The sequence below is a fragment of the Branchiostoma floridae genome, chromosome 7 (genome assembly GCF_000003815.2).
Source record: "Branchiostoma floridae strain S238N-H82 chromosome 7, Bfl_VNyyK, whole genome shotgun sequence".
NCBI lineage: Eukaryota > Metazoa > Chordata > Leptocardii > Amphioxiformes > Branchiostomatidae > Branchiostoma > Branchiostoma floridae.
This window is the reverse complement of record NC_049985.1, coordinates 16,614,695-16,640,454: the sequence shown is the minus strand read 5'-3', so window position 1 is coordinate 16,640,454 and position 25,760 is coordinate 16,614,695. Positions and strand designations below refer to the sequence as shown.

At 43.9% G+C, this 25,760-nt stretch overlaps 1 protein-coding gene across 3 annotated transcripts in view; it reads right to left on the bottom strand.

Annotated features, from left to right (window-relative positions):
* Positions 1-25,760, bottom strand: part of LOC118419076 (inverted formin-2-like) — a 64,774-nt gene that overhangs the window by 21,155 nt on the left and 17,859 nt on the right. Inside the window, exons 4-5 of one of the 3 annotated variants that reach the window (XM_035825353.1) lie at positions 16,252-16,285; positions 13,291-13,435 (exon numbers count right to left, since the gene is read on the bottom strand). In XM_035825353.1, the coding sequence (XP_035681246.1) occupies positions 13,291-13,435; positions 16,252-16,285 (179 nt within the window). Of the gene's footprint in view, positions 1-281; positions 849-9,031; positions 9,226-13,290; positions 13,436-16,251; positions 16,286-25,760 lie in introns of those variants that run through there. The other 2 variants (XM_035825356.1, XM_035825354.1) reach the window with 2 other exon arrangements.

Sequence of the window (25,760 nt, the reverse complement as noted above, 5' to 3'; positions counted from 1 at the left end):
AGGAAAAGAACGACATCCACACACACACGGGTTGGCCCAAAACTCGTGAATGAACATCGGTAGATTTTGGCCCCCACAAGGAGTTTTGTTTGCACAGTGTACCCTCAGCCATTAGCTAAACCAACAGGTTTCACTGAAAATAGGTCGTGCCACCAACGACTCGGGAAAAAAGCGTGAAACTGCACGAAATACACGCGTGACAACATGTGCTGAACCCCTAGTTACAAACCGACACCAATGAGAGTTCCACGTCGTGTTAAAAGGAAGGAACGCGTACTTACAACGATCGGTTCGTCCTAGGGTAGGGACACGGCACACACACCCGGACCACTGGCGGTACTGTATGCAACTAGGGCGAAGGCCTCCACCGATGCATCCCAAATTGTTCGACCTCAAAGAAGACGTGGAATCCGCCGCATTGTCCTCCCGCATGCGTACTGAAGCCCGTGGAGGAATTGTCTTTCAGCACAGATTCAGGATGATCTTATTGCCGGGCGGGGGTGACACCGTGAGCACCTTTGTACCGCGAGGAAGAGGGCGGGCCTTTGTGAGTTACCAAAATCCGTTAAGACAAACTCATCTTACACAAAATAAACTTCCTCCTGTGTCTGAAGAGCCTTATTTTCTCTGGAAACAGAGCAGAGGCGAGACCACCATGCCCTCTGCGGTGAGGCAGAAATGTCAGTTAACGAAGTTGAAGTGTAGATCCTATCTTGAGGAGACGTTGACTGATAAAACTCCGCATGACAGCTTACCATCCCTCTGCCTGCCCCGCTGTCATGCTCCCGTCATGCCCTGTGCACCTGAACGGACCTCGCAAACGATTAGAACGGCGCAAACAAGTGTCCATCGGAAGAACAGGGTACTTGGGGGAAAGGAAACTTCAAGAACTCTATGTGGATCCATTGTAGTAAAGTTTGCATGCCTTTCGAGTACTTTAGCACCTTTCGATGACAGACCGAAAACAATGACAGACCACATGACCCAGTAGAGGGCAAGGCGACAGCACGAGCCGTCATTCAGTGGTACTCGGACAAGTGGACAGGCAAATAGCAACCAACCAAACTAACGATTAAAGATGAAACCATGGCAACTCTCGAGGTCGACATTTAGAAGAGGTCATACTCGCACAACTGCCGCTATTTTTTAATACTTTAAGCAAATGAGTGAGTGTATGTTTCAAACACCTGACGTTGTCTATAACTTGATTTGTGCATACTTGTATTCGTCTTCTTGCTCTAAGATAAGAATAATCATTCAAGACGTCTTTATGCACGACTTCTTCCACAGAGCCTGTACAAGAATTGAAGTGTCATGGCCGCCAACTCTCAGACATCCGAGATGTCGTTCTCCAGGTCACGTGATCGTGAGTCCATCTCCAGTCTTGTATTTCCCACGGACTCAATGGCGGCGTAATCCTCCAGAATTATACACGCATTAGGCACCGCTACCGTTCACATTCCTGTTCCTCTAACTTCATTAGGTGAACATCTTCACCAAAACGGCTCAGGAAAAATTGCTGTCACTCCAAAAGAAGGTGTTTCAAAGGTCATTTACCCGAGGTATAGTTCGAAAACCTACAGGTCACGCCGAAACACAGCGTATGGACATAGTGGCGCCATGTTGTTTGGACGCCAGGCCCGGGCAGCTATTCTAGACGCCTGGGACAGCCGCAGGTGCAACAGGATATGCTCCTTCCTCGGTCTTGTGTAGTGAGAGGCCTGGCCGATAAAATCAGAGGAACTGGTGCTATATAAAGATCCAGGACTTCCAAGTGTTCTGATTACGTGCAAGAAGAAATGTTGTCCAATGACACCCCTATAACCTAGAGGCATTTATAGAAAAGAGCTCCTTGCTATCACGGATCAAATAGTCACGTTTAACGCAGTGCTTTTTCAGTGCTGTTTGTATACCCTTCAGTTAGACTGTGGTGTTAGGAAATAATCCTTCATGCTAGAGGTACGCACATTGTATCCTACTGTATTAACTATTCTCTTGCCCACCTCCCCAAAGTTCTTCGTTATTGACCTCCAGAAGTAGTACAAGGGAAGAGGATGTTGGCACGATAAGGAAAACACTTCTCCCCAAACCTAATGTCAACATTACGTACACGAACCGACTTCCGAGGCTAGGGTAGGCTCCGGTACTGTTTCCGAGGCTAAACCACCAAATTGGCTTGTTTCCACCGCTTACAATCCTTATTATGCTAATGAGTCTCTTTTCGAGGTTAAAGCCCTCACGAGCCTGTTTCCGAGGCTAAAACCCCAAATGTGCCTGTTTCCGAGGCTAACATTCCTAATGGACCTGTTCCCGAAGCTAAAACCTCTAATGGGCCTGTTTCCGAGGCTTAAACTCCTAATGGACCTGCTTCCGAGGCTAAAACTCCTAATGGGCCTGTTTCCGAGACTAAAACCCCTAATGCTTAATGTCCTGTTTCCGAGGCTAAAACTCCCAATGGCTCTGTTTCCGAGGCTAATACTCCTAATGCTAGTGCTTGTTTCCGAGGTTAGATATTACCTTACGCTACTCAGAACACAACATAACCTATGTCTTAATAGAAACTAAGCCGTTTAATCCTTTGTCTAAGCAATAACATCAGCATCACGTAATTCTAACTCGTACTGTTTTCAACCTTCCTGTTCGACACCGTGAAGACGACACGTGATACCAGACAAAAATAGAAGGCTCGTCATGCCATACAAATGCCTTCATCACATAATGTTGTAACGAATTAATCCTTAAGTAAGCTAAGTATTGTATTTCTGACGTTTTTCAGTCCATTTGCTTGATGTCATGTTAGTTCAAATGTTCCCACGACCTGACAAACCACTAACGGTAATGGGGAGGGGGGCACTAGTTTTGACATTGCAAACATATTTGATGTTGCTTCGCCATAGAGACTAATGGGTATACACTGTTCGCAGTTACACCGTAAATAAATCATCATATTGACACCACAAAGATGCTGAATATTTTCTATGCTCAGTTACATTCCCACAAACATATCAGTGGCTTTATCGCGTGTCTTAAATTTGAAAAAGCAAAATACCTGAGGGCCTAGGGTTGGTCGAAATACAATTTACTATATTGTGATTGGTCCAAAGTCCTGACTACGTTTAATCAAACCTTATTAACGTTACATACGTCGTGAAATCGTATTACGATCGCGAACTGATGGCATTCTTGGAATAGTCGTGCTTGTGTCGTACAAAATTCGCTTGTCATATTACGGACAAGGCTGTCTTTGAACCTTGTCGGCGATTGGTTCTGTCACAGTCTGCTTCAAAATTCTACGAACGGAATCAAATCTTTTGTCTTTTTGGGGGGGGGGGGGAGGCCACGTCCGCGACGTATCTCTGAAAACGTTAAGACTGTACAGGGCAGGCGCAACGCCCGTACTGGCACGAGCGAGGGGCGAATCCGCAGCCCGATGGCACACAAAGCTTTGCCTGCACGTAAAGTTCTACGGCGTGTCTGCGTGCTCCAAAATCCGTCGGATTCCCTTTGAGTTCGTGCGGAGGCGGTACCTACAACTTACAGATCCCAAAAGATTGCAGACATTTTGGCCATAGACAGCACGTATTTGCACGTACGGCGGGTTGTGCCCTTAGCTTTACAAATTACAAGCACCACCCACCACCCAAACGCATTTTTTCTGCGCTTTTCAGACTGTGATATTTGCCGGGGACTCAAGGCAGACACGATGGGCTCTTAGTCGGGATAATCCTGCCAGTCCCACTGTAAGACTTCCCCCCTTGACCTACATACACACCCAGCTAGGAAACAGACTGTGTCCTCTACGTAAGTACCCCAACACCAACAACCTTCCGTCTTTCTTAGCCTCCACCAGGCCTTTCATATGGGGGAACGGAGATCGTACAATTCGGCAAAAAAATCGTGAAATTCGCCAGGGGAGTCTACGCTTTATATAGGTTCATGTTCCCCCTACGCGGATGACCAACTCCTCTGGTAGCAAAACTCCCCTGGCAAATTATTCTCCCTATAATAGCCAGCGTAGTCATACTGGGTAGAGGCTACGTCTTTCCCTAGTCTTCAAGCAGACCCTACGTTGCCTTAGAGATAGTATCTAAGCTGGCCAAGGAGTACAGCCGGCCAAAGGGAGATAGCCGGACACAGGGAGTCAAACGGGCACCGGTGCCGGCTATAGATACTATCTCTAAGGCACCGTAGGGTCTGCTTGGAGACTAGTCTTTCCAGCCTGTCACAGCGGCGAGTCAGGCCAGGGTTAGGGCGGCAACTTTACCTGCCTCTCCGTCAACTCGCTCCTCCTCGGAGCTTATCGAGACCAAGTCTTCCGGAGCGGTGGTTGGTTTAGCTAAGTCTACCTGAGAATTGTTGTGATTACGGACGATACTCGCTTGTTGGAACTGTTCTTATGACATCTGTTGGCACGAAATATATAGGCTTTGTTGATAAGATACCCTTTTAGACGAAAATTCGTACTAAAAGACACAAAGAGAAATGTTTTCATCAAGGAACCACCTTGGACACCTGTAGTGCTGTGTATCTTTGTCCATGGTATGGATGGATCAAGTTCACATACATCCAAACACAATACGATATGACGTTTTCCATGCAGATGTTAGGTGGGTTGATCGCAACATTGGATAACTCATCCTGAAATGCAGTCACTCCTTCTCATCTGCTTGAAGATATTAACTCTGCCTACAAACTCTTGAAGGACGACAAAAGCAGAGACTGTATATGAGCTACATTACTCCCACAATGTCCGTTTAGGACCAACCATACATGCCATTTTCACTACACACACACGTGTATGTAGACTGAGATCCCTTGAAAACCAGCGATACCACACTACTACGTTACTGAAGAAGCTATACACAGACCTGTAAGCAAGGAAAGAACGTAATCTGCAAATAGATCCTGAATATAATATGACAGATCCATACTACTTACATGCGTAAGTCGTAACAGCCACTCCAACGAGCGTCGATCCAACAAAACGTCCTGTGATGGAAAAGCATTCCAACTAAACTATTCCGCTAGTTCCCAGCCTTGAGAAAAGTATTCCTTTACCAACGATAGCTTTAAAAAGCCAGCACTAATAGGTCCCTAATGTTAGGAACGACACTAGGTCTGTCTTTTAACCCACTAACCGGACAAAACCTCGCCATCCAAAGTGAAGCAGGCGAACAAAGAGGAACAATTGATACCGATGAATGCGAGCTGTATCGCTTCCCTTCTAAACGCATGTGGTAGCTTTCCTATAGAGAATCATTTCTCCTTCCGCATATTAACACGATAAGCCTATGTGATACATGTATAAATGATGGATCAATCTAATTCCATTGATAAAATCGTAAATCTGACGGAATTTTAAGAAAGGTAAATATGAAAGAATCAGTGTCACGCTATAGAGGTGGTCACGTGCAGGGGGGTTGTATGGAGGTATAGCTTACCCAGGTTTTTTTTCTCGAGGAGAAAGGGCGAAAGTATTGTTTTCGGTCAAGTGGCAGAAAAGTGCCCCACAAAACAGCTCGTTGGAAGTTGATATCATGGGAACTCCTCCGTACAAACTGTTTTTAAGTAGGGAGGACTGGTCCATTCATTAGATAGGGAATAGTTGGGATATACCGTGTACCCCCTAAGAATTTCGTAGTGACGAAAAAGAACTTCAGCCATGTGAATTTGCGACGTTGGCGTTTCAATAAAATCAGATAAACTTCTTGTAATCATTCTATTTTCCCAACAATATGATTACGTAAACGTCAATTACGTAGCAAATTACAACGTTTTTCAGGCTGTTGCGTCAACATTTTTCCTCCACTTAATCAAATCATCAATCGATTAACAAATGCTTGTGATTCTTAGGCAAATACTTATGCCCATAGAAGTGAAACATAACCCTCCACAAACTTTTAGAACAAGATAAGTTATCTTATCTTGGATCTAAAATTACTCTTAATGATGTGTGGATCTGAGTTCAGAGCACGCCCCCTTTAATGGGTTCTGATGGCCACCGATCTCATAGTGTACCTCAGTGTTTTGTCTCTTTGTCGAGTCACAAAGCTTTAGAAGCGCCTCTAATTGACCATGGAAGGATTCAAGGACTTTCTTAAATGCCCGCTTTAGACTGAACTTACGTGATAGTAAAATAGTCGTGCGACAGTGATGTTGCCCTCGACGTCTCGGGCGACGGTATTCTAGAAACCGCATTTACAATGGTAATTACATATACTAGTATAAGGTGCATGACATCGTGAAACGCACATTTACAGACATCATTTGAATAAAAAAGGTGAACTTTTTAATGAAGAGGGTTTTGTTTTTTATATACGAGATCAAAGAACCATCGGTTGCTAGAACACATGCTCTTTCGTCCGTGCAATTTCGATACGGGATCTTCAAATCGCGTCTAAAAATAGAACCCCTTCAAACTGAAGTAAACGACAACAAGCAGCTCTTATTTGCATAAAACAAACAGTAAACAACAAGTGAGGCGAGAAGTAGAGCAGAACGTTGGGGACCGATCTCCGAGCAGATGTATGGAGGGAAGATCGTATATTTCCTAATAAATACCTCGTTCTCATTCCGACAGTCTTAAACAGAATAGTCACCAAATATCTACTTGGAGATTCTGACATAGGTGGGGAGGGGGGCAGGTAGCCTCACAATAAAATGATTTCATTAACTACATTGACGTTAAAGTAATTAACGTCTACATATGTATCTGGTGAACCATGTTAACCCTCTGATATGCCTGTAGAACAAGGCTATCACAGCCTTTGTAGATATGATCGATTGCAAGGCGGGTTTCGGGTTACCAGATTTATTTGAGGGGGCTCGACTGTCAAGATCTCGTGTCGTAATAAGGATTACGTCGTCAATAAGCCGTGAATGTTCATCAACAACACGTGGTGTTATCGATCGTTAGAAAATGTTTGATCTAAGATGGCTGTCATTTAAACATTGGTAAGGTCAATTTGATTCGATTATATAGGAACCCCTTAACTGATGCGTGCGTATCTGCATGCGAAGAAAAGGATTGGGCAAAAAAGTTCTTTATGAAGACTAAGTGGTCAGGAAGGTTAACAAATGAATGGACACACAGAGTATGGTATACAAAACAACAGATTTTTTTTCATTTTTGTTCTTTTACATCTTCTTGATTTTGGAGTCGACTTTGACATGCTACGACATTACCGTTAGTATCCTTTTTCCGAATATTTTGTAATGTACGGCATATATTTGCTCATTTTGCAGCTGCGTTGGACGATTTACAGAATGGTCGAAAACGATCGGAAACAGACGAAAATTAATGCGAGAACTGACGAAACGCCATCCACATCAACATTGCCTTACTCTAACAACATACCACAATACAATTTTTCGCACATTTTCAGTGCAATTCTAACCCGTTTATAAACTAATTCAATTGTAGGCAGCACAATCTCTGGCACTGTTTTGTCAGACCAATGCTAAATTTAGATCTAGCGGTAAGCCATCACCAATACAAGAAAGACAAATACTCCTATGAAAATGGTATGAATTCATTAGCATCAAAAAGCACATCTATAACTGCTATGTTTACCCCTAAGGCTATCCACGATCTCGGCTCTTACACAACATATAAAGCCAATACAACCATGTGCTTTGAACTTCTCAGTTGAGAGATTTGAAGATTTGACCGTTATTACTGTCAGGCAATGCGCTGTGATTTGCGGGGTAGGCCATCTTTCCGACATCAATCACAATTACGGAAATGTGGATTTGTTACCCAGTGTACATAGTTACGGCAGCATGGTAACGCCTATGCGGGGGAGGTAGGGGTATATTGCAAATGTTTTTGAAGTTAAAGAGGTTTTGATGGCCTTCTAGCGCCAGTAGGTACAGCTAGACTATCTAACGGAAGGTCTAATGTACTAGAATTTGATTCCGATGGGTTCATTATTGTATACACAAATATACATGCCATCCACCACGTTTCGCAAGATTTTGTAATTTGGCAAGAAAATTAATATTCAGAAGAGGGGGTGTATGAAAAGCGTTAAAAAGACTGTGAGATCGTAAAAATGGTAAAGACAAATATGCTCTGTAGTCTTAAAACATCTGCTCTGCTCAAGTAGATTTTTGCATGTATAAAAGCAGCCCTTTAAAAATTTCGGACGAGGGGCGATATTTCGCACGACAAATCATTCACCTAGCAACGGTGATGACGTCATTGCCAATGGCGACATAGCCGCTGTCCCCCCTGGTAACACCATACTTCAGTAGAAGAGCGCTAGCTGTGGTCGGACCAAAGGCGGTACTGTTACATGTTTATGTAGATCAATATGTTGTACGTGATACATGTCCACAACGTGTAGCCTCGTGCACAGCCGCGTGACAGGGTTTGTAGATGGACTCCTGTACGTATGCCAGGATACGGGATACGATGACAGCCTCAACAGGCTGTATTGGAGGCCATCAGAGCCACGTGATCAGTAAGTTTTTACCCATAACCTCGACTCTGATGACAAAACATGTGAACACCACACACATGCATTGTAAACAACATCAACTATGAACGTCGGCATGCTTTTCATTGTAACAGTAACACAACAGTCTAGCAAAGCAGCTTATCCACTGACCGAGTCCCTACCTGTCGCGAGATCTAGAAAACTTAAAGCACCGAGAAAAAAATAAAGAAAGTCAAAAGTCTATCACGTCTATCGGAAGATATGAAAGATTCTGTAGGCACACAACAGATGCGGACCACATAATGGCACGACAAAAGGCCACACACATTGTTGTTATTGATGACAGTGCCATCTACATGTATTAACGAGCATGTCTGACCGTTACTCTTGGAAACCGTTCTATACTGCCCATGCGATGGTCAGTATCCCCTTCCCTTTGTCCCTGCTTTGTCCAGTATCATGCCTGTCCGTCTAGGACTGATTCTTTCGTTTCTACGTCCAGAAAATTGGCGCCAACAAAGCGGTATTTGTGATTTCCTTTACGTCCCGTGTGCAGTTGGGATTAAGTCACAACAAAACCTAGGACAAACCTTACAAAAGACGGCGATAAAGACAAATATCCCTGGAGGTCTTCTAGGTCTGCGACAGACGACGAGTCTTGAAATGGCGACACTCCGGGACTCTCACGTACCAGCTCGACCTTAGGTGGAGGAAAGTCCACAAAGCTATGTAGTTTGCCGGGAGAGAATGACAAACTGTGTCGCCGCACGTTGTAATTGGCATTAGCGGCGGCAAGCGGTTCGACCCCGACAAGCCCTCTCTCCCCTCCCCTTGTGTAGAACACAGAGTTATCGTCCTATGCTGTAGGTCAACCTAGTTTGACCCCGACTGGTGTCACTTTTGCCACGGTCCCATTGTTCGCCCCCAGCTCCCCACCAACAAGCTGAATACAGCAGGGTCCTACACAAGTCGTGTTCTCCATCATTCTGACACAGATTACTTCCGAGATATTCGGTTCCGATTCAATTTCCCACAGCGGCTAAACCACAGAGCCATTTCCCAGCGTTCCAGTCCGTTTCCATCGCTTAAAGAAAAACAAACCAAACTTGACACGAATTTATTACCATGCTTCTACTCTCCTTTACTAACTACGACCGTTAAAGCCAGTAGGCTTGTTCTAGGAGGTAAAATTACAGGTTTGTGGGAAGGAAGGGGTGACTTAGACCGCCATGTCAAATCCTTTGCCTTTTTCAACAACAAGCCACTCCAAGCAGCCGAGCCCTGAATGGAGCCGAGCTAAGAGCTAAGCCACACAAGTGGAGCCTTGCAAAATGCGTGATCAATCATAGCTGGACTCTGTTGTGGGGGAGGGGTGTAGTACTAATGACTTACCTTGTTGGAACAAAGTATGGAGCTAGCTTCGCTGTGGTTACAGCCTCTCTCTTGCTACAGTTTCACGCAAAGACACGTCTGGCAAATGCTCAGGTACAACACACGCGAGCACAACGTTCTCTGAGAATATGACGAAATACCGAAGCAGTTCTGTTCGGTAGCTCGCTCTCTCGCTCTCTCTCACCTGTCCCGGCGAAGAAAGGTAAATACGGGTGCAACAGGAACCCTTCGGATGTAGGGCTCGAATCCCGGCTTACCGAATGGTGACTGCACGCGAGGGGAGGGCAGCATAGAGCGCCATTATGTGACGAGAGTTGGAAGAGGAGAAAGAAAGAATGTGGATAATTGCCCAACTATACAGGACGGAGTATACTAGTAGAAAACGTCTGGAACGGACTTGCTTGCAGTACTGATACTTTAAAAGGCATATAACCGTGTCCAATTGAAATGTATGTACACTTATCTCATTACAGACAATGAAAACACTGGTGATGCTTTGTTTTACGTGTCATTCACTTATCGGGGCCGATAAGCTTACAGCTGATTAGATCGAGTTAATAATATCTCCTGTCAATCATATTGTGTGCAAGAGGATGGTGACTGACAAACTGACCAATACAGACGAGAAATCCAAGATACTGCCTTCCCATTGGTCAGTTGTTGTAATTGGATTAACGTACACTGACGTCATGATCCTGTTCTACCAAAACGGCACAGATATAGAACATCCTCTGTCACAACATATTAGACTTGTACAACTATATGGTCTCCTTACAAAAAAGACTGATTTTCGCGCCATTTTTTAACTGTGACAATGTTAGAATAGATTTAGATGATACAATTAGAGGTGGACTAGTATCGGACTATTTTTCAATAATGCAAAATATGTACCGGTTACTCATGACGTTAACCAATTACGTTGCCGGATGTGTCAGGCAAGGCAATTAATTACACCACAAACAAGAAACGAAAGAATTTCAATAATTACACCACCAATAGTTCCGAATACTTGGTGGTAAGAGAGTTGTCACGGAGAAATCTTCAACCAGAAGAACTCACGGGAAACACGTAAACAAAACAAAACAGTTACACTACAATAACAATATACAGCTGTTCTAATATTGGACTATAAGATCACTGAGAACACATTCGGGACATGTACAGGAGTGCAAACTTATTGTAAGATTCTTGTGACTTACGTATCCTTTGTAACAGATTTCATGTAGACCGCTTCCCTATACAAGACACCAAGTACAATTAGAATATGCCATCAGGAAAAGGTACGTATATTGTAAGCCCCAAAAAGTCCCGAGTTGTATAGTTTGCTAATGAGGTTATGACATACATGTATCTGAACCTACCTTTCCAATGGTGTTTGATCAAAAGAAAAGAGTTACTTCAAAATAGCCCTTATGTTGTCCTATTTTGTATAGCGTTGTTCGAAACAGTACAGGTGTAACTACACAATTCAAATGCATTATTGGCCTGGTATCCAAACGGATTACTAGCATATATCTCCTGAATCTCTTCTGTCCTCTCTTCAAATATTAGATACATTATAGGACTGTGCTGTTGGCCAGACATGAAGGCTCATAGATCACCTTTGTTCTAAGTGAAATAGTATAAAACCTATATGTGCGCTATTACTACACAGTAACACATACCAAGAAGACCATTCGGAGACCAATCAGTTCTATCTTGACAGTCCCACTATGGACAGGATCCTTAATGCTTGCGCCAATGGGAAAATTATCAAAGGATCACCAAAATGTGGTCACATTGGCCAGGTGGTCATTATGTAGAGATAGTCACTTGTACAGGTTTGATGTCACTTCAGTGTTATAATACGACAAGAGACGACTACTGAGAAATCACACTCGGCCAAAAGACGTCAGAACGTCACGTATCTGCTTGACATGTATGACGTCACCAACACGTAACCAATAGGAAATTGATACAGTGATACACTGTAGTGTGATCATGAGATGTACAAACCCACAAGATAACAACGCTCTGTTCCCACGGCCCCACCTGTGTAAATCCGAATCAAACCGGTACGGTCCTCACAATCGGAGCTATCGTTCGATACCACGCTGATACACTCTGTCAAAATATTAGTTTTAGGTTGCCAAACACTCTGATTTGGGTAATCTGTCCTTTGATATCAGATGTACTTTTAGGATCTGTGTCCTCAAAATTGTCGGTAAGGTGACCATACGTAATGCAGATATATAAAGTTAATATATTGTTGGATGTTATACATTTCTTATGCTGTCTTTATATATGCGTCAATCGTTAGAAGACACCGTCCACTATCATATTCCTAGCCTCTGGGTGTATATATATGAACAACAATAGCCTTTCTTCAAGGCACGTCAGGGAGGAAATGTCGGGAATGCTACACAAAGAAAAGAACTCTTCATTGGGGGATGTGGAGAGCCTTGATACAGGCTACCCTTAGGGCATGGCAACCAAGAAGGTCCTTTCTCTAGATTAACTTCAATAACGTTTCTAAATTCTTCACCACAATGATACACAGTATATCCTACTAGAGAATAATCTGTATACGTCCTGGGCAACGTTAAAAGGGTTGGACACAAGGATAAAAAGCAGAGAGACTGGCAGCATGTACAACGAAGAGACACAAGGCCTTCAACCGCACATACTTGTCAACATGATTGTGGTCTTCTTCGGAACGTAGAGCATTCGACCACTCCTCACTAGCTCCGAGGGAAACACAACGGCCTACAACGAAGCTATTGTCTCTCACCATGATTCACTCCATTCATGAGATATGCGCCTAAAGAGCGGAGAAGCTAATAACACTTTTTAGAGCCTCTAGTGAGGATCTGTTCATCGCCTTCGCTATCAATCATCTTTTGTGCACAAAAGATAGTAATCTTCTAAACTTAAGAATTAGACAACCTTACTGGCATTTCCTTTCTGACACAGAAGCACGCTATATTCTCACTTTCCCCCACAAAGAGAAAACAACCCTACTATTAGCATCAAGGAACCTATATATCATAGAAGAAGTGGATACATTTGTCTTCCGCTGAATCAAAAGAAGACACCAAACCCAACGCATCTAGCTCGATGTTACCATCTACCAGGACGTAAACTATACTCTGGCCAACCAACTCCTCTGGTGTGTTTTCAGTCTATTTGGCCAATTTCTGCTATTTTTCAGCGACCTTGGAAGCCTGGTACAGGCTAGCTCGATGTATATTCTAAACTATAGGAAGTGCATCGTACCTACCATTCTTGTATAAATGTACTTGCAATTAGCATTCGGAACTTATCACTATTTATCATTAACTAAGAAGAAAAGAATGATGCAGTATCGTTAGATAGGGAGGGCCAGTGACTACCCTCTAATATACGTATGACAGATGTAACCTGGTAATTGGACCCGGAAATCTGACCCGCCCCCTGTACTGTACGTGGGAAGACTCACCTGACGATGTATGGCGTAGAAGACGTCCACTGAACTGTTGAGGTTAACTCCTTCAGGTGTGATCAACTGCTCCTCGTCAGAGTCTCTCTGTTCCTCGAAGACTCTCAGTTGTACTTCAAGATCTGGGTCCGCATACTCGTCGCGCCTGTGCACCGGGAGGGAGGGAGAAAACGTACGGTGTTAGGCGCACGTCGGCCCGCCCGCTTGTCTCACCTAATCCGGTAGATACTGACTAAACGTGTGTTTTTCCTAGCAATGACGTGATCGGAAGTAAACCGACCTTTGCTCGGGCTTTCTCGGGATTACCCATACTTCCTGCCTGTCCTAAGTGACCTTCTCGAGAATATCCCACCATATATACGAACATGTATATGTGAATATACAAAATATACGTCTAGATACTACTTAGAACTCTATCTTCGTCCTCTCAACACATACATATCAACGCCATCGGGTCATTACCCGTGTTAACTATCTATGGAATGCGCAGTTTGGTTATTTTGGGATTACTTTCCCGGTGCAGTGATATCGCGCGCGTGTCTAGCAGCGATTCAACCACCTGTAAGATTCGGTCCGCCCCCCTCCCCACCTCAAAGTTTAGAATATCAGATTAAAGATAAACATTGCGTAAATATTCTTCATTTTAGCTAGCAACAGAAATATCTCTCTTCACCTATCGACCACAAATATGTTACTTTTCTGTCAGATATAAAAAAGAATGGATTATTAACGTGCAAGATTACTATTGGCAGTTAGTCTATGATAATTTTTGCGTTTAGAATTTATCATAGAGAAATGACAGCAAGAATGTCATTCCAACAGTAAGGTTCCGTTCTTATCTACGGGGATAACTCATTTACCCATGTACTTCTGGTGCGTATTTACTCATGATAGTGTTACATCCTGTGGGCGACCCTTGGTCCTCTCAACATTTCACCACTATTTGTTCTCTCGTTGTATGTATGGTTTACCTTTGCTGTTATTTGCATAGGGCATCGCTGGAAACAATTAATTTTAAAGATGAAAGGCTTAAACGATGACAAGATCTACAGGAATTTTATTTTAGATTACATATTTGAACTGCTTAAAATATTATGAAAGGGGTACACTAAATTTTCTATTAATTCAAAGCCCGCCTAAAAATGATATAGGTATTTGTTAATTGCAAGATGAAAGGCGTAATTGATGACAATATTTGCTGGAATTTTGTTTTAGATTACATTTTGCTATGAGAGGTGCACTATTTCTATGAATGTAAAGACCAACCAAAAATGATTTAGGTATTTGTTAATTCTGCTTGATTTTATGCTGCGACATTTTGGATAACGTTAGAATTCTGATTATAGGTATTTGTTAATTGCAAGATGAAAGCCTTAAATGATAACAATATCTACTTGAATTTTGTTTTTGAATTACATTTTAGTGCTATGAGAGGTGCACTATTTCTATGAATGTAAAGACCGACCAAAAATGATTTAAGTATTTGTTTATTCTGTTTGATTTTATGCTGCGTCATTTTGGACAACGTTAGAATTCTCTCCCACGCTCTTTTTCTCGTGGTTTGACAGATGACTTCTCAAATAGGCCGATTACAATGAGAAATACGTCGTCGTCTCGGTTTCTAAAAATAATGAGAAACGGTTCTATTTTTGTAGTCTTTTGACTCGGGTGTTTTTTGTTATTCAAGTGTGACCTAGTTTCCGCGAGATGTGTGTATGTGCTCCTCGGATATCTGGGCCCCTCCGTACGGGTTCCCTAACCTTCCGCACCGCAACTTTAAACGTTAATTACACGGGCGCACAACCCGGTTTCTTGGTTGCCACTGTTTATTTTTCGGCGCGGAGAATAAGGGGATACCTCGTGAAATTTCCCCCGCCACAAAAGGCTCTGTTTACCGGCGGTGGGCTCGCGTTTCGCCGCTAATTGACTTGGCTCTACCCGACACAGGTGATTTGGTGACAGGTCGGTAGCGATAACGGTGTGATCGGGGCAGGTAAAAGCCAGGTAGGGTAAGGAATTTTTGCAAGAGACCGTGGAGAGACATTTACCCCCCGTGAATAACAATCCCCTTACGATCCCATTGTTTACGATCATGGTACTTGAGTATATTATTAGATAGACAGGCCTGGTTATTAAGACCACTCGACGGGCAAAGGCCTTGAACACACAGTCCCGTCCCAAACTTTCTTCACCAAGTCGACTACTTCTGACACTGGCCCTGCACGCATCGTCAAAGATCTTTACCCGCGGAGAGAAGTTGTGTTTGCTTAGAACTTGAATCGGCAAACGAATTTGAGCCCCCTATACCACCTCGTAGAAAACAACCCCATTTCGCGTTGCGATAGAAACGGCAGCGATCGAATCACAATGTCATTGGACAGTCCGTCGTCAGACTACATGAATACATCAGACCCGGGTCAACCCCAAAGGGGACTTTTAGCCCCGCTGTTTTCCTCTGGAAGCTGTTAGGAAAACGGAACACACTCCAAAACCACTTAGTGAACGTTGTCCGTCGGTTTAGGGAACAGAGCTAAAAGGAGAGACCCGACATCGTATCTGCTCTCAGTGTGTTGGCAAAACTTCTGGGAGTGTTGATACTGGTTATTGTGAGTAAGAGATCGCTCTGACACGGCGCTTCTAAGTCTTTGTACTAACCACTGCGCTACCAAAATGTATGACGTGGGAAAGTCAATAGCGATTATTTAGCCATGCAGAAAGCTGAATTGATGGTGTTTTTGCCCAAATTGTGCCTCGCGCCCCGAAAGGTTCTCACCGCCCGGCCCACCCTGGTAGGAGTCTCGTTTGTTTGTCTGTCCCGCTTGTTTTTTCAGCATTGGTCTTCCCATTCACCAGAGTACTTACCTTCTTTACGAGTGTCCGTATCATGGGAGATTATGCAAATCAATACGGCAAGTACTATTTGCACACCGGTCGACAAGCCCTCCCCTTTCCCCCACTCACCTTAGCTTTCGCAGTAACTCCAGAAGCTCAAGTCCTGTACACAGAAGAGAGAAAAAAACACCATCAGATCTAACTTCGTCACCATCGCACAAATCAAACAGCTGTGACAACGTTAGTCCTACAATCTTTACTCTCCCTTAATGGCAAGTTGATCGACCGTCAATTAAGTCCCCTTCGGGAAGGACACGGGGGATGTACCGAGGATGTCCCGTCTGTACGCGCCTGCCCCGAGGGTCTCCCACGGCGGCCACTTAGACCCTGCACCGCCGGATGGAGGGCTCGCGTAGGTGAAAAGTTCAGCTCACCTTCGCCACTCCAGTGTCTTGAGCTGACAGGGTTGCTAAAACAAGGCGCGGGGACATACAAGAGCTTGTTTGGCGACTGGTTCCTGCAGTGTTTGCGGGGCTCCTGCCCACACGGTACGGCACTGACAGCTCGGCCTTGTAATGGTGGGGGGAGTGTTTGTTGTGGTGCCCGACACCGAACGACACCGTCGTACTACTAGCTCCTTCCCAAGTCCGATTCCCAGGCGGCCTGTGAGGCAGATGTCCACCGCTTTGTGCGCTAGCTGCATCCCCTCCTCCCGTGCACGCAATCACGCGACCGCAGTCAGAAAGGCTGCGGGGATACAGTTGAGTGGCCCCCACACAATGCCTACTTTGTGCCCGTGCACCAAATTCAAACAAGAGTCGGTACTTGTTGGCCCTGGGTGGATATCAGTGAGAAGCCGCCCGCAATACAGGCCCTGATTAGCCGCACTATGTTGCGGGATTACACCCTGTGTAGGTAATGTTACCTGGATGTGGTGACACAAGACTACCGGAGGAAAACCGCCACAGAGCGAAGACGTGTGTCTCCTAGATCCTACGCCGTACGGCCTCTGCGTCGCCAGCCCAGTTTAGAACACACACAGACGGACTTACGCTCCACCGCGCAGGTCTACTCACCGAGCAGTGATAATCGCCAACGCCAGGTCCTGATTGCGTAGCGCGCGGGGTAAAAAAAAAGTCGTCCTGCCCGACACCGGCAAGCGCCTGTAGCTACAAGGCAAGGCTTGCAGCTGATGATGACTCGGGATCTCTCACTTTACTGGCCCGAGGGGGGTGGGAGGGACATGTGACGTCACAGCCAGGTCATTGCGCCAACCTGTAGGAAGCATGGCCCATGGCGGGGTCCCTTTGTTTGGAGATGTCATGAGCTCACTTGGCGTGTTTGTAAATGTCTCATCGTCAAAACAGAAGCTGCACTTTGAAGAAGCCGAGCGAAACGTGTTAGACCATATCTTCTACAAAGATATAGAAATAGATAATTCCTAAAAAATTGAATCTTAGAATTGTCTACTCGCGTTCCCCGGTAAGAAAAAAGATGTAGTCTTCATATACATGTGTCTTGACTTTGAATAGTTGTCTTAGAGGTTGTCGACTATCTCAAACAATGTTTGTCCTCTATGAAACCGTAAACACAAACTCCATCAAGAAGATTCTTGACGTTGGTTTGCATTGTGGCAACACATCTATTGTCAGAAGCGCGGAAAGTTTGCTTTATTTGTCGCCTAAAACAGATTCGACCAAGCAAAACGTCTCTAAATATTTTTTGCCACTCCCCTACTGTCTTCAACACCTGAAGCAAGGAAACTGGGACATCGGCAATAGACGACGGATGGGCTGTTTGGTTTTCCTCATGGATGTTTCGCGGGGAATATGAGGGCCCCAATCGAACAATATTTGACAAGCACTTAACATGCCCTGTGTAATTTTAGGGGACCCCAAATATATCAACACCGTGGGATGGGCCATGGCACAGAGCAGGGTTGTAGCCCGTCCTTCCGTCCTTTGACGGAATTTTGCAGGTGGGGACGGAAAAAAAAATTGCCCATTCCGTCCTCTGTGGCAGACAAAAATGGAAAAAAAAATTCAGCCTGAAACTTTTTCTGTAATTTTTCACAAAAACAGATGCTGTTGAACGGCTTAGTCTACCAGACTAAAAAATTACAGGTCAAAATGCAGGAAATGGCATTTCAAAGGGTCTTGATTTCAAAATTTTCCGAGGAACATGCTCCCGGACCCCCCTTGGAACGGCGCACCGTGCCTTCGGCGCTCAATAGATTTCCATTCAGAATCGAAGGGACGGAAAATGATTTCAGGCTGGCTACAACCCTGGCACAGAGTCTCTTAGCTTTTCCCCCAGTGTGTCATCCGTAAATGTGCTTCCGTGCATATCATTCTGACCGGAGATTTGGGTTCTTTTGGACGACAATGTTTTGATACCCATGCTGTAACTGCGGCGAAAGGAAGGGTAGTGTCGTCACAACAAATTCATAAACTGCTCTTTTTACACAGGATACAGCTGAAATAGCAGCCAATTGAGCTGTGTTTTCCTAACTGCAATTCTACTGCTGTGCTTATTGGCCAACAAACTTTGTGATGGTCCTGCGCTGCAAACTTTTGCCATAGTTTGCCACAAACAATTACGTCATCTTTTTTTTTTTACAAAATCTCGCGAGAATCTAACGAGACTAGTACTATGACAGCAGAGAAGCACGAACTTGAAGTTAAAATTCCTTCTGTTCCTTCTTAATCTATCATTTATTCGTGATCAGTAGATGGGAAAATATTCAAATTGAATTGCTAAGAACACAAATATGGCAGCAATATTTCATGGCCAAGAACACTTCGACCATAGAATATGGAAAATTTATAATTAATGTTCGTCTTCTCTAACATTGTAGTGATGATGGTTCGAATATTTAATACTTAAGGTCTACGACCGGTCTTTTCTTCATTTCGTACGGACCGCGTTGTTCTTAAACTTGTACCCAAAGCTGGTAAGTGGAACATGTATCCAACCTAGCTACAACTTGCGCTAATGAAAAGGAAAATTTCAAAACTACGGATTTGAAATAAACAAACAAGAGAAACGCCCTTCTTCAACCTTCACGCCTTCATAAATCATGGTGCTAAACACAGCCCGGGACAGAGAACAGACGAGCTTCTCCACAGCTCTCGTCCCCATGGTGATATCGACCACCCCGCGGACATATCTGCGTAGCCGCGCTGCAGACGACACCCAGCGCCACCCCTGACCCGGGGCCAACTCACCCCTCTACTCATCAGATAAACAAGATAACGATTATGCGTCAATCTGTGTGATAAATGATGTCACAGTGCCACTCCTATGTGTGCCCTTTGGTAGCGACAATGTGGGCGAAGAGAACAGATAATAGAAAGGTTGATTTTTCACAGACCCACCTTATTTTTACCCTCGCAAACTTGTCTGACCGGTATGACAGTGTAGTATTGATTAGAGCACACTTGAATTACTGTTGTTACATATACAGCGTCATGTCTGCAACAACAAAATTCTCCTACTAGCCTATAGCACATGTATGTACTATGTTCTAGAAAAACATAGCTAGGATTGTACTGGTACAGATTCAGTTTACTACCCTCCAAGCAGAGGTTAAGCTCCGGCTTGATTTTGACGCTTTTCTATGTGGGTTTTGTCGGACTTTCTACTTTGCAAGCTCTGCGTATGCATAAAAATGCACTATGTTCTAGAAACACATACAATAGTTAAGACTGTACTGGTGCAGACTTAGATATAGTTCATCTCCAAGCAGAGGTTAAGTTGAGTTTGACGATTTTCTATGTGGGTTTTGTTGAACTTTCTATTTGCTAAGGATTTCTTTTTTTTTTATTCTGGCAGACAAATGAAAACACCCAAAACAGACACTCTGACAGAAAAGCTTAAGGGGGAGTCAGAAACAACCAAGAGCCTAACCTCTGCTTGGAGAATAAGAATAAGACATGGTTGCATCACCTCATCAGTGATAAGTTAGCAAGGCCCGGGGAAAGACTGGAGGGGAGACGCGGGAGAATCAGACTGTCGAGGTCACAAGTCGGACAGTGATTTATTGACTGACTAATTGGTTAACAAATCAGACAGCTTGTCTGATACGTACTAACTGGTTATCACCATCTTGCTTGTTTTATTGTTTAGGTATGTTAAAGTATTGAGGCCAACTGATAGACAGAGCCCCATATACGACATGGCGTGTGTTATCTAGGACATGGTCCTATGTGATAAATGAGTTGTCCACAGCCCTTCGTTTACTACCACTTTGGCACAAGGCCAAGGACTCTACCCTCATACGTGATTCGCTCTATCGAACTCAAGAAGAGTAAAAACGTCACGACAAGGAGGAATATATGGCCTAACCTCTTCACCGACACTTGCTAAGTGTGTCTTAAACGTAGACTACGCCTTGTGTCTAGGAGACGACAAAGAGATGCAATAAGATAAAGACTGTTCAAAAATAGTCCCAAACGACTCAACAACCGCTCCTCATGCCGCCCAGGCTACGTCACAACAAGGGAGCCAATCAATGTGAGTCGATTGCGTCTGACGTCATAGGTCAAGATAAAGTCGTCTGAAATGAGCACTGTGGACTCTCTACTGAGTTTGATGGATGTCATGGCAAACAACGTTTTCAACTTAGACCTATGTGTAAACGTAACAAGTATCATGTAACTGGCAAGGAGTACCTCCGTCTGTTCAAGACGAGGAGGTAGATAATTTAGATGTCTATCTTGACAGACGCGTGCATGAGATTCGTCTAAGTGTCAGCCGTCAAAATTTATGAGTGACACGGTTTTCCCGCCCGATGTCGTACTGTCTAGTGCTCTCTCTATCTGAAAGCTGGTGCCGTCTGTTCCTGAGCACATTAACACCGTGTTACACCATGTCTGGCAGTGTCCACGGCGTAAGGTGATCGGCCAAACAACAAGATTCAATCAGGCCAGCTTAGCCCCGAGGCAAGTGGCAACGTGGGCACATGTAGGACGTGGCAGGTCAGAGTGGGGAAGGGGAGGGGTAAAACCCTGATGTGAAGTCATGTACTTTCGGGATAGAAGGGGAATTGAGGTCTTTGTGGTTGAAAGAAGTACGAAAGAAGACAGTAGTACATTGGATATGTATTCGAGGTGTCATGACATCGCAGAGGATACATATGCATCACCGTAAAACCGACTAGAACAAAACCACCGCCAACATTTCTATTATTCTGCTCTGACCTTTCGCAACGGTAGATGCAAAATGAAATGAAGTGTTTGTGTATGGTCATGTCACTTCTAGTTTCATTTTTATGAGAATGATTACAGTCTTAAAGTTTGAAATGCAACGTTGTAAGATTATAGGCTACTCCATCCACACTATATAATTTGTCCTAAAAATAAAAACAAAGCAAAAACAGAATATTTCTCTCACGAGAAAATAGAGTGTCAACAAAATTGTAACCCGTAGAGAGACAAGAGTCTTCCACATAAAATTCCAACAGTTTGAATTTAGGATTGTACCGAGTATTCTCACTGTACAAATGCAACAATAAACATGCTAATTGTTATTATTCCCATTCTTGAAATGGGTTCTCGCCTTGTTAATGATGTTTCTATTCAAAGCATAATGCTGTGTCATCGTCTTTACGACATAATGATAACGACTATTCTCCAGAGGGTAATTTGTAAGAAGTAAACATCGCTACTTACTGAGAGATCAGATAAGATGCCAGTCCGCAACTCATTGGAGTGTCTTCGTGTTTTCTTAAGATCGTTTAGATCTAGAGGAGCGATAGGTGGTAAACAGGTACTAATGACCAAATGAGGACACCTAAGTGGCTTAAGTGACATTTCTCTTTCACCACAGTGAGCTTAAGACCACACAATTATAGGGACAAACCATGTAATCTGCGGGACCAGACAATCAGATTGAAACTTTTTTTAGAACGCGCACTGAGCCCATCTCTTTCCAATCTAACTTGCAGAGATCACAACAGAGCTCATGCCAAAAATCTATCAATGAAAATGAATTCAAAAGATCACTTCAATAGTTTTTTTCTAGTTATTGGCAAGAGTTGCGAGCGTTGAAGTAACAATGGGCTATTGTTACACATGTAACTCATAAAGACACGACAGGGACTTACGTGAAGAAGACCTCTCAACTGTCACTCGTAAGTTTGAATCACCAACGGTCGTTGTCCCGTCTTCAACAATCCTTCACTGCGCACGTAGACGTCAAATATGACGATTTTAAAACCATATTCTTTGTCAGTTGTTCCAGCACGTCAGCCCAGGTGTGAGTCATATTATCCTATGACAGAACTGCCGAGGGCGAAGCTTTAGGCCGTCTGTGTTAAACCCAATCGTTTCTCTGTAACCCGCGCAGCCTTGTAGCCAAGGGTATAATTATCCATTATCAAGAATATTGTAGTTGTTCGCTCTGCCAGTAACCAAGCTACGAAACGAGTCCTTGCTTGGGGCAGGGTTTTTATGAAGACTGGCTGCCTTGTGCTTGAGTACAATACAGCCCAATCATTGACTATATCCCCTAATCACAAAACACACTTCGTATACATAAGAAGCGGACACAAAATATTGTAAAGTTTCAAATTATTACTTCAATGTTATGGCAGTGACATTGGCACCCCGAGCGGCGTAGAGCGTTCTGGAGGTTGAAAGTGTAAGATAAGGGGTATCAGGTTTACAAACAGGTCAGAGGTCATGGCTGAAGAGGCTACGCTTTGTCCTCATCATCCATCATGCCGGGTGAGAGTGGTTGGCGGGAAACTGGCGTTACAACACCTTGTGATTTTAACCGCACAGTTAGAAGTATGTGAACTTTTCTTTACAACGTCTGTTTCTTAAGTTTGCGCTCTTGAAAGCAAAGGCATAAGAACACTTAGCAAAGATTGCTTCCAAAGTTCCAAACGAACATATCATTCATTCGGGGGACAACGCAGTTAATAGATATTTCCCCGGCCTTCAAAATCAACAAGGAACCATAATTTTCGTATTGTCATGTCCGCTTAGGATATCATTTAGGATTTCGGTAGCCCTGCCCAAGTTCTCTTTCATACATACCGACAGGAGGTACAGGTATTGTTACTTTAAAGCCCAGATTACCCAACTAAAGGTGTCTAAGTGAAAGAAGGTGGGGTTGGAGGAGGTGTTGTTGCCATTTGCGCACAGAATATCCTATGTGCTAAAAGAGAATCTAAGTCTTTAGACTTTGGGAGATTACACTCTATACTGTCTAGACTGGGAGTGTGAGACGACATTATACCTAGTTTCTTAGGTGTCAAGGTCCTTTATGTTTCTAAAAATCGATACAAAGTCTGCGAAATATTCACAAGATAGCAGTTACTCAAGCAACTGGTATTGGATATATTTGCAAACAGTCAAACGTTTCAGTCAGCAATCATTGTCTTTCGTCAGTGTTTAAATCAGAATTTCACAAGGTATTGAACTATAGACTTGGTGCACTGTAATATGCATAGCGAACACCAGATTCCCTTCCAGCATAACTTTATGGGATTATCATGCAAATCGTACAAGTATGACTAAAATTCAACAAAGCACAGAAAGCGCAAAAAGATTCGTTTTTATCGATGAAATTCGTTGAGCGTTCTGTCAAATCGCAGCGAGTTCACCAAAAGCGAGTGATATACTTGCTTTACTAACTGAACTTCTTCGACGCTGTGAAATATTGTTTATTTCACGAGTGTGTAAAGACATGTTGTCGGGAGATGTTGAGGGGCCCCTCAAGCGCGTGACCGCATCAGGGTGACAGCAGAGCGATATACAATAGCCCTACGTGCTGTCACCAAGAGTGTGGGCAAAGTGGGCGCAATCCAACAACCTACTAACTCAAGCCCAGGTGCGCCCGAATGAGGAAAACCTTTGTTTCACTAAGATGGGAGCTACCTATCATGGACCGATAGTTCTTGAAGGAGGTCGTGTCGGCATGCCAGGGCGTCTTGACCCTCCAAGGGCCGGATGCGCCGACATTTTCGTTCCTATGGTTCTCTTAGGTCTGGGGGTAAGAAAGTGTGGTAAACTTCACGGGTCAGGGGGTAAGGTGTTTGGGATAGGATGTCCGACTTCGCAGACACAAGCAGACCTCTGTCTCGCGTCTTACACGCAGGAAGAAGACAGCTCTGAGGAATAATAGGTAGAGATAAGCAGAGCTGTGACGCTGCTCGTTGGTGCATTTTTGTCTTAAGTGTGGTGGCCTTGAAACGACTGAAAGTATGCGACACTGGCCGTAGTTTCCTCTTCTTTGCTTCCTGCGAAATTTGCTAGCAAGTTCTCGTCGTTGCACTGGTACGCTTGTATGTGCCATCTAAAACTGACAACAGACAAGCATGCAAACATAGAATTCAGTTGGCTCAAAATGCCCTAGCCTTTTAAACGTGCGAGACACTAAGAATCCGGTTTCTCCCGAACGCCAAAATGCAAAGGTACCAAGGAGCAAAACGCGCAAGAAAAGACATGTGCCCTTGTGTCAATACCAATGTTACATACACATGCCATAGGGATGAGGTAGCCGTCTCAGAACGACATGGGCTCTCTGAAAGATTCCAGTTACAGACCGAAGAAAGCACGTACCATGAGAGAGGCTCACTGTGATTGGCTGATCAACCAACACGGCATGAAGTGCAAGGTCGTTTGGTGTAGGGATGGGCCTGACATTGAAAAACATCTTGTAGCAAACAAGGTCACAGGGAGACTAGGTTAAGCTTTACAATCTATTTTGGCACTGTCCATTACTTTATTGGAGACGCAAAACAAGCTGTTAGGGGACCCAAACATCAAAAGCTATCTGTCACCAAAAATTCAAAGCCACAGGTGGTCCAAAACACGAGATATCAAAAAAGGAAGTTCATCTGCAAAATTTCCTGATGGTGATAAAGATAAGGAAGGGCGCGTAAGCCCTCTAATAAAAGCCATAAGGAGGAACCAGCAATTGCAGAGATAATCATGATCACAAACTAGTCCCAGTTCCTGTTCCCTATATGTCCTTGATGTCAGTCATATCATTATTATTCCACAGTCGCTAAGATACAACAGGAAACGATAGAGGACAAAGCCTCTGGGTCTTCCCTGTCAAATTAAGTATTGTCCGTTCATAGAGATAAGATTACATCTGATTGTTTCAAGTCCTTGGTAACGTTGGTTGAAGGCTAGGTCAGGAACAAATCATGCCCAAAGATATCGATATTGCGTGTTGTGTCATCTATCTATAGGAAATCCAAAGTAATGTGATAGATACGTAAACGAGATATCAAACCGGAAGTTTCACTGAATTACATCAGAAAGCCGCCAGGTGGCCCATTGCCGAAGATGACCTTCACTTTGCAAATCCATAATTGCCTTCCAAATATCATTAAAATCCGTCCACACCTAGCTTCTCGAATTTTGCTGTCTAGAAAGGGACAGACAAAAGGCACCGAAAACACAACCATCTTGGCGAAGGTAATTACACAAACCATGTGGCAGCTGCATTAGAGAAATGAATCTTTCTATCATATGTAATTTGCTTGCTTCTTGTTTTCGTATCAGGACTATGAAACCAGGTGTTTTCTAGCTCGCACCTGCGGAAGGCAAGGTGTGAAAGGTGTCGTTCTACAGGAAGCTCCTTTGTTCCATCCCGTCATGATTTTAAGGACACAGCAA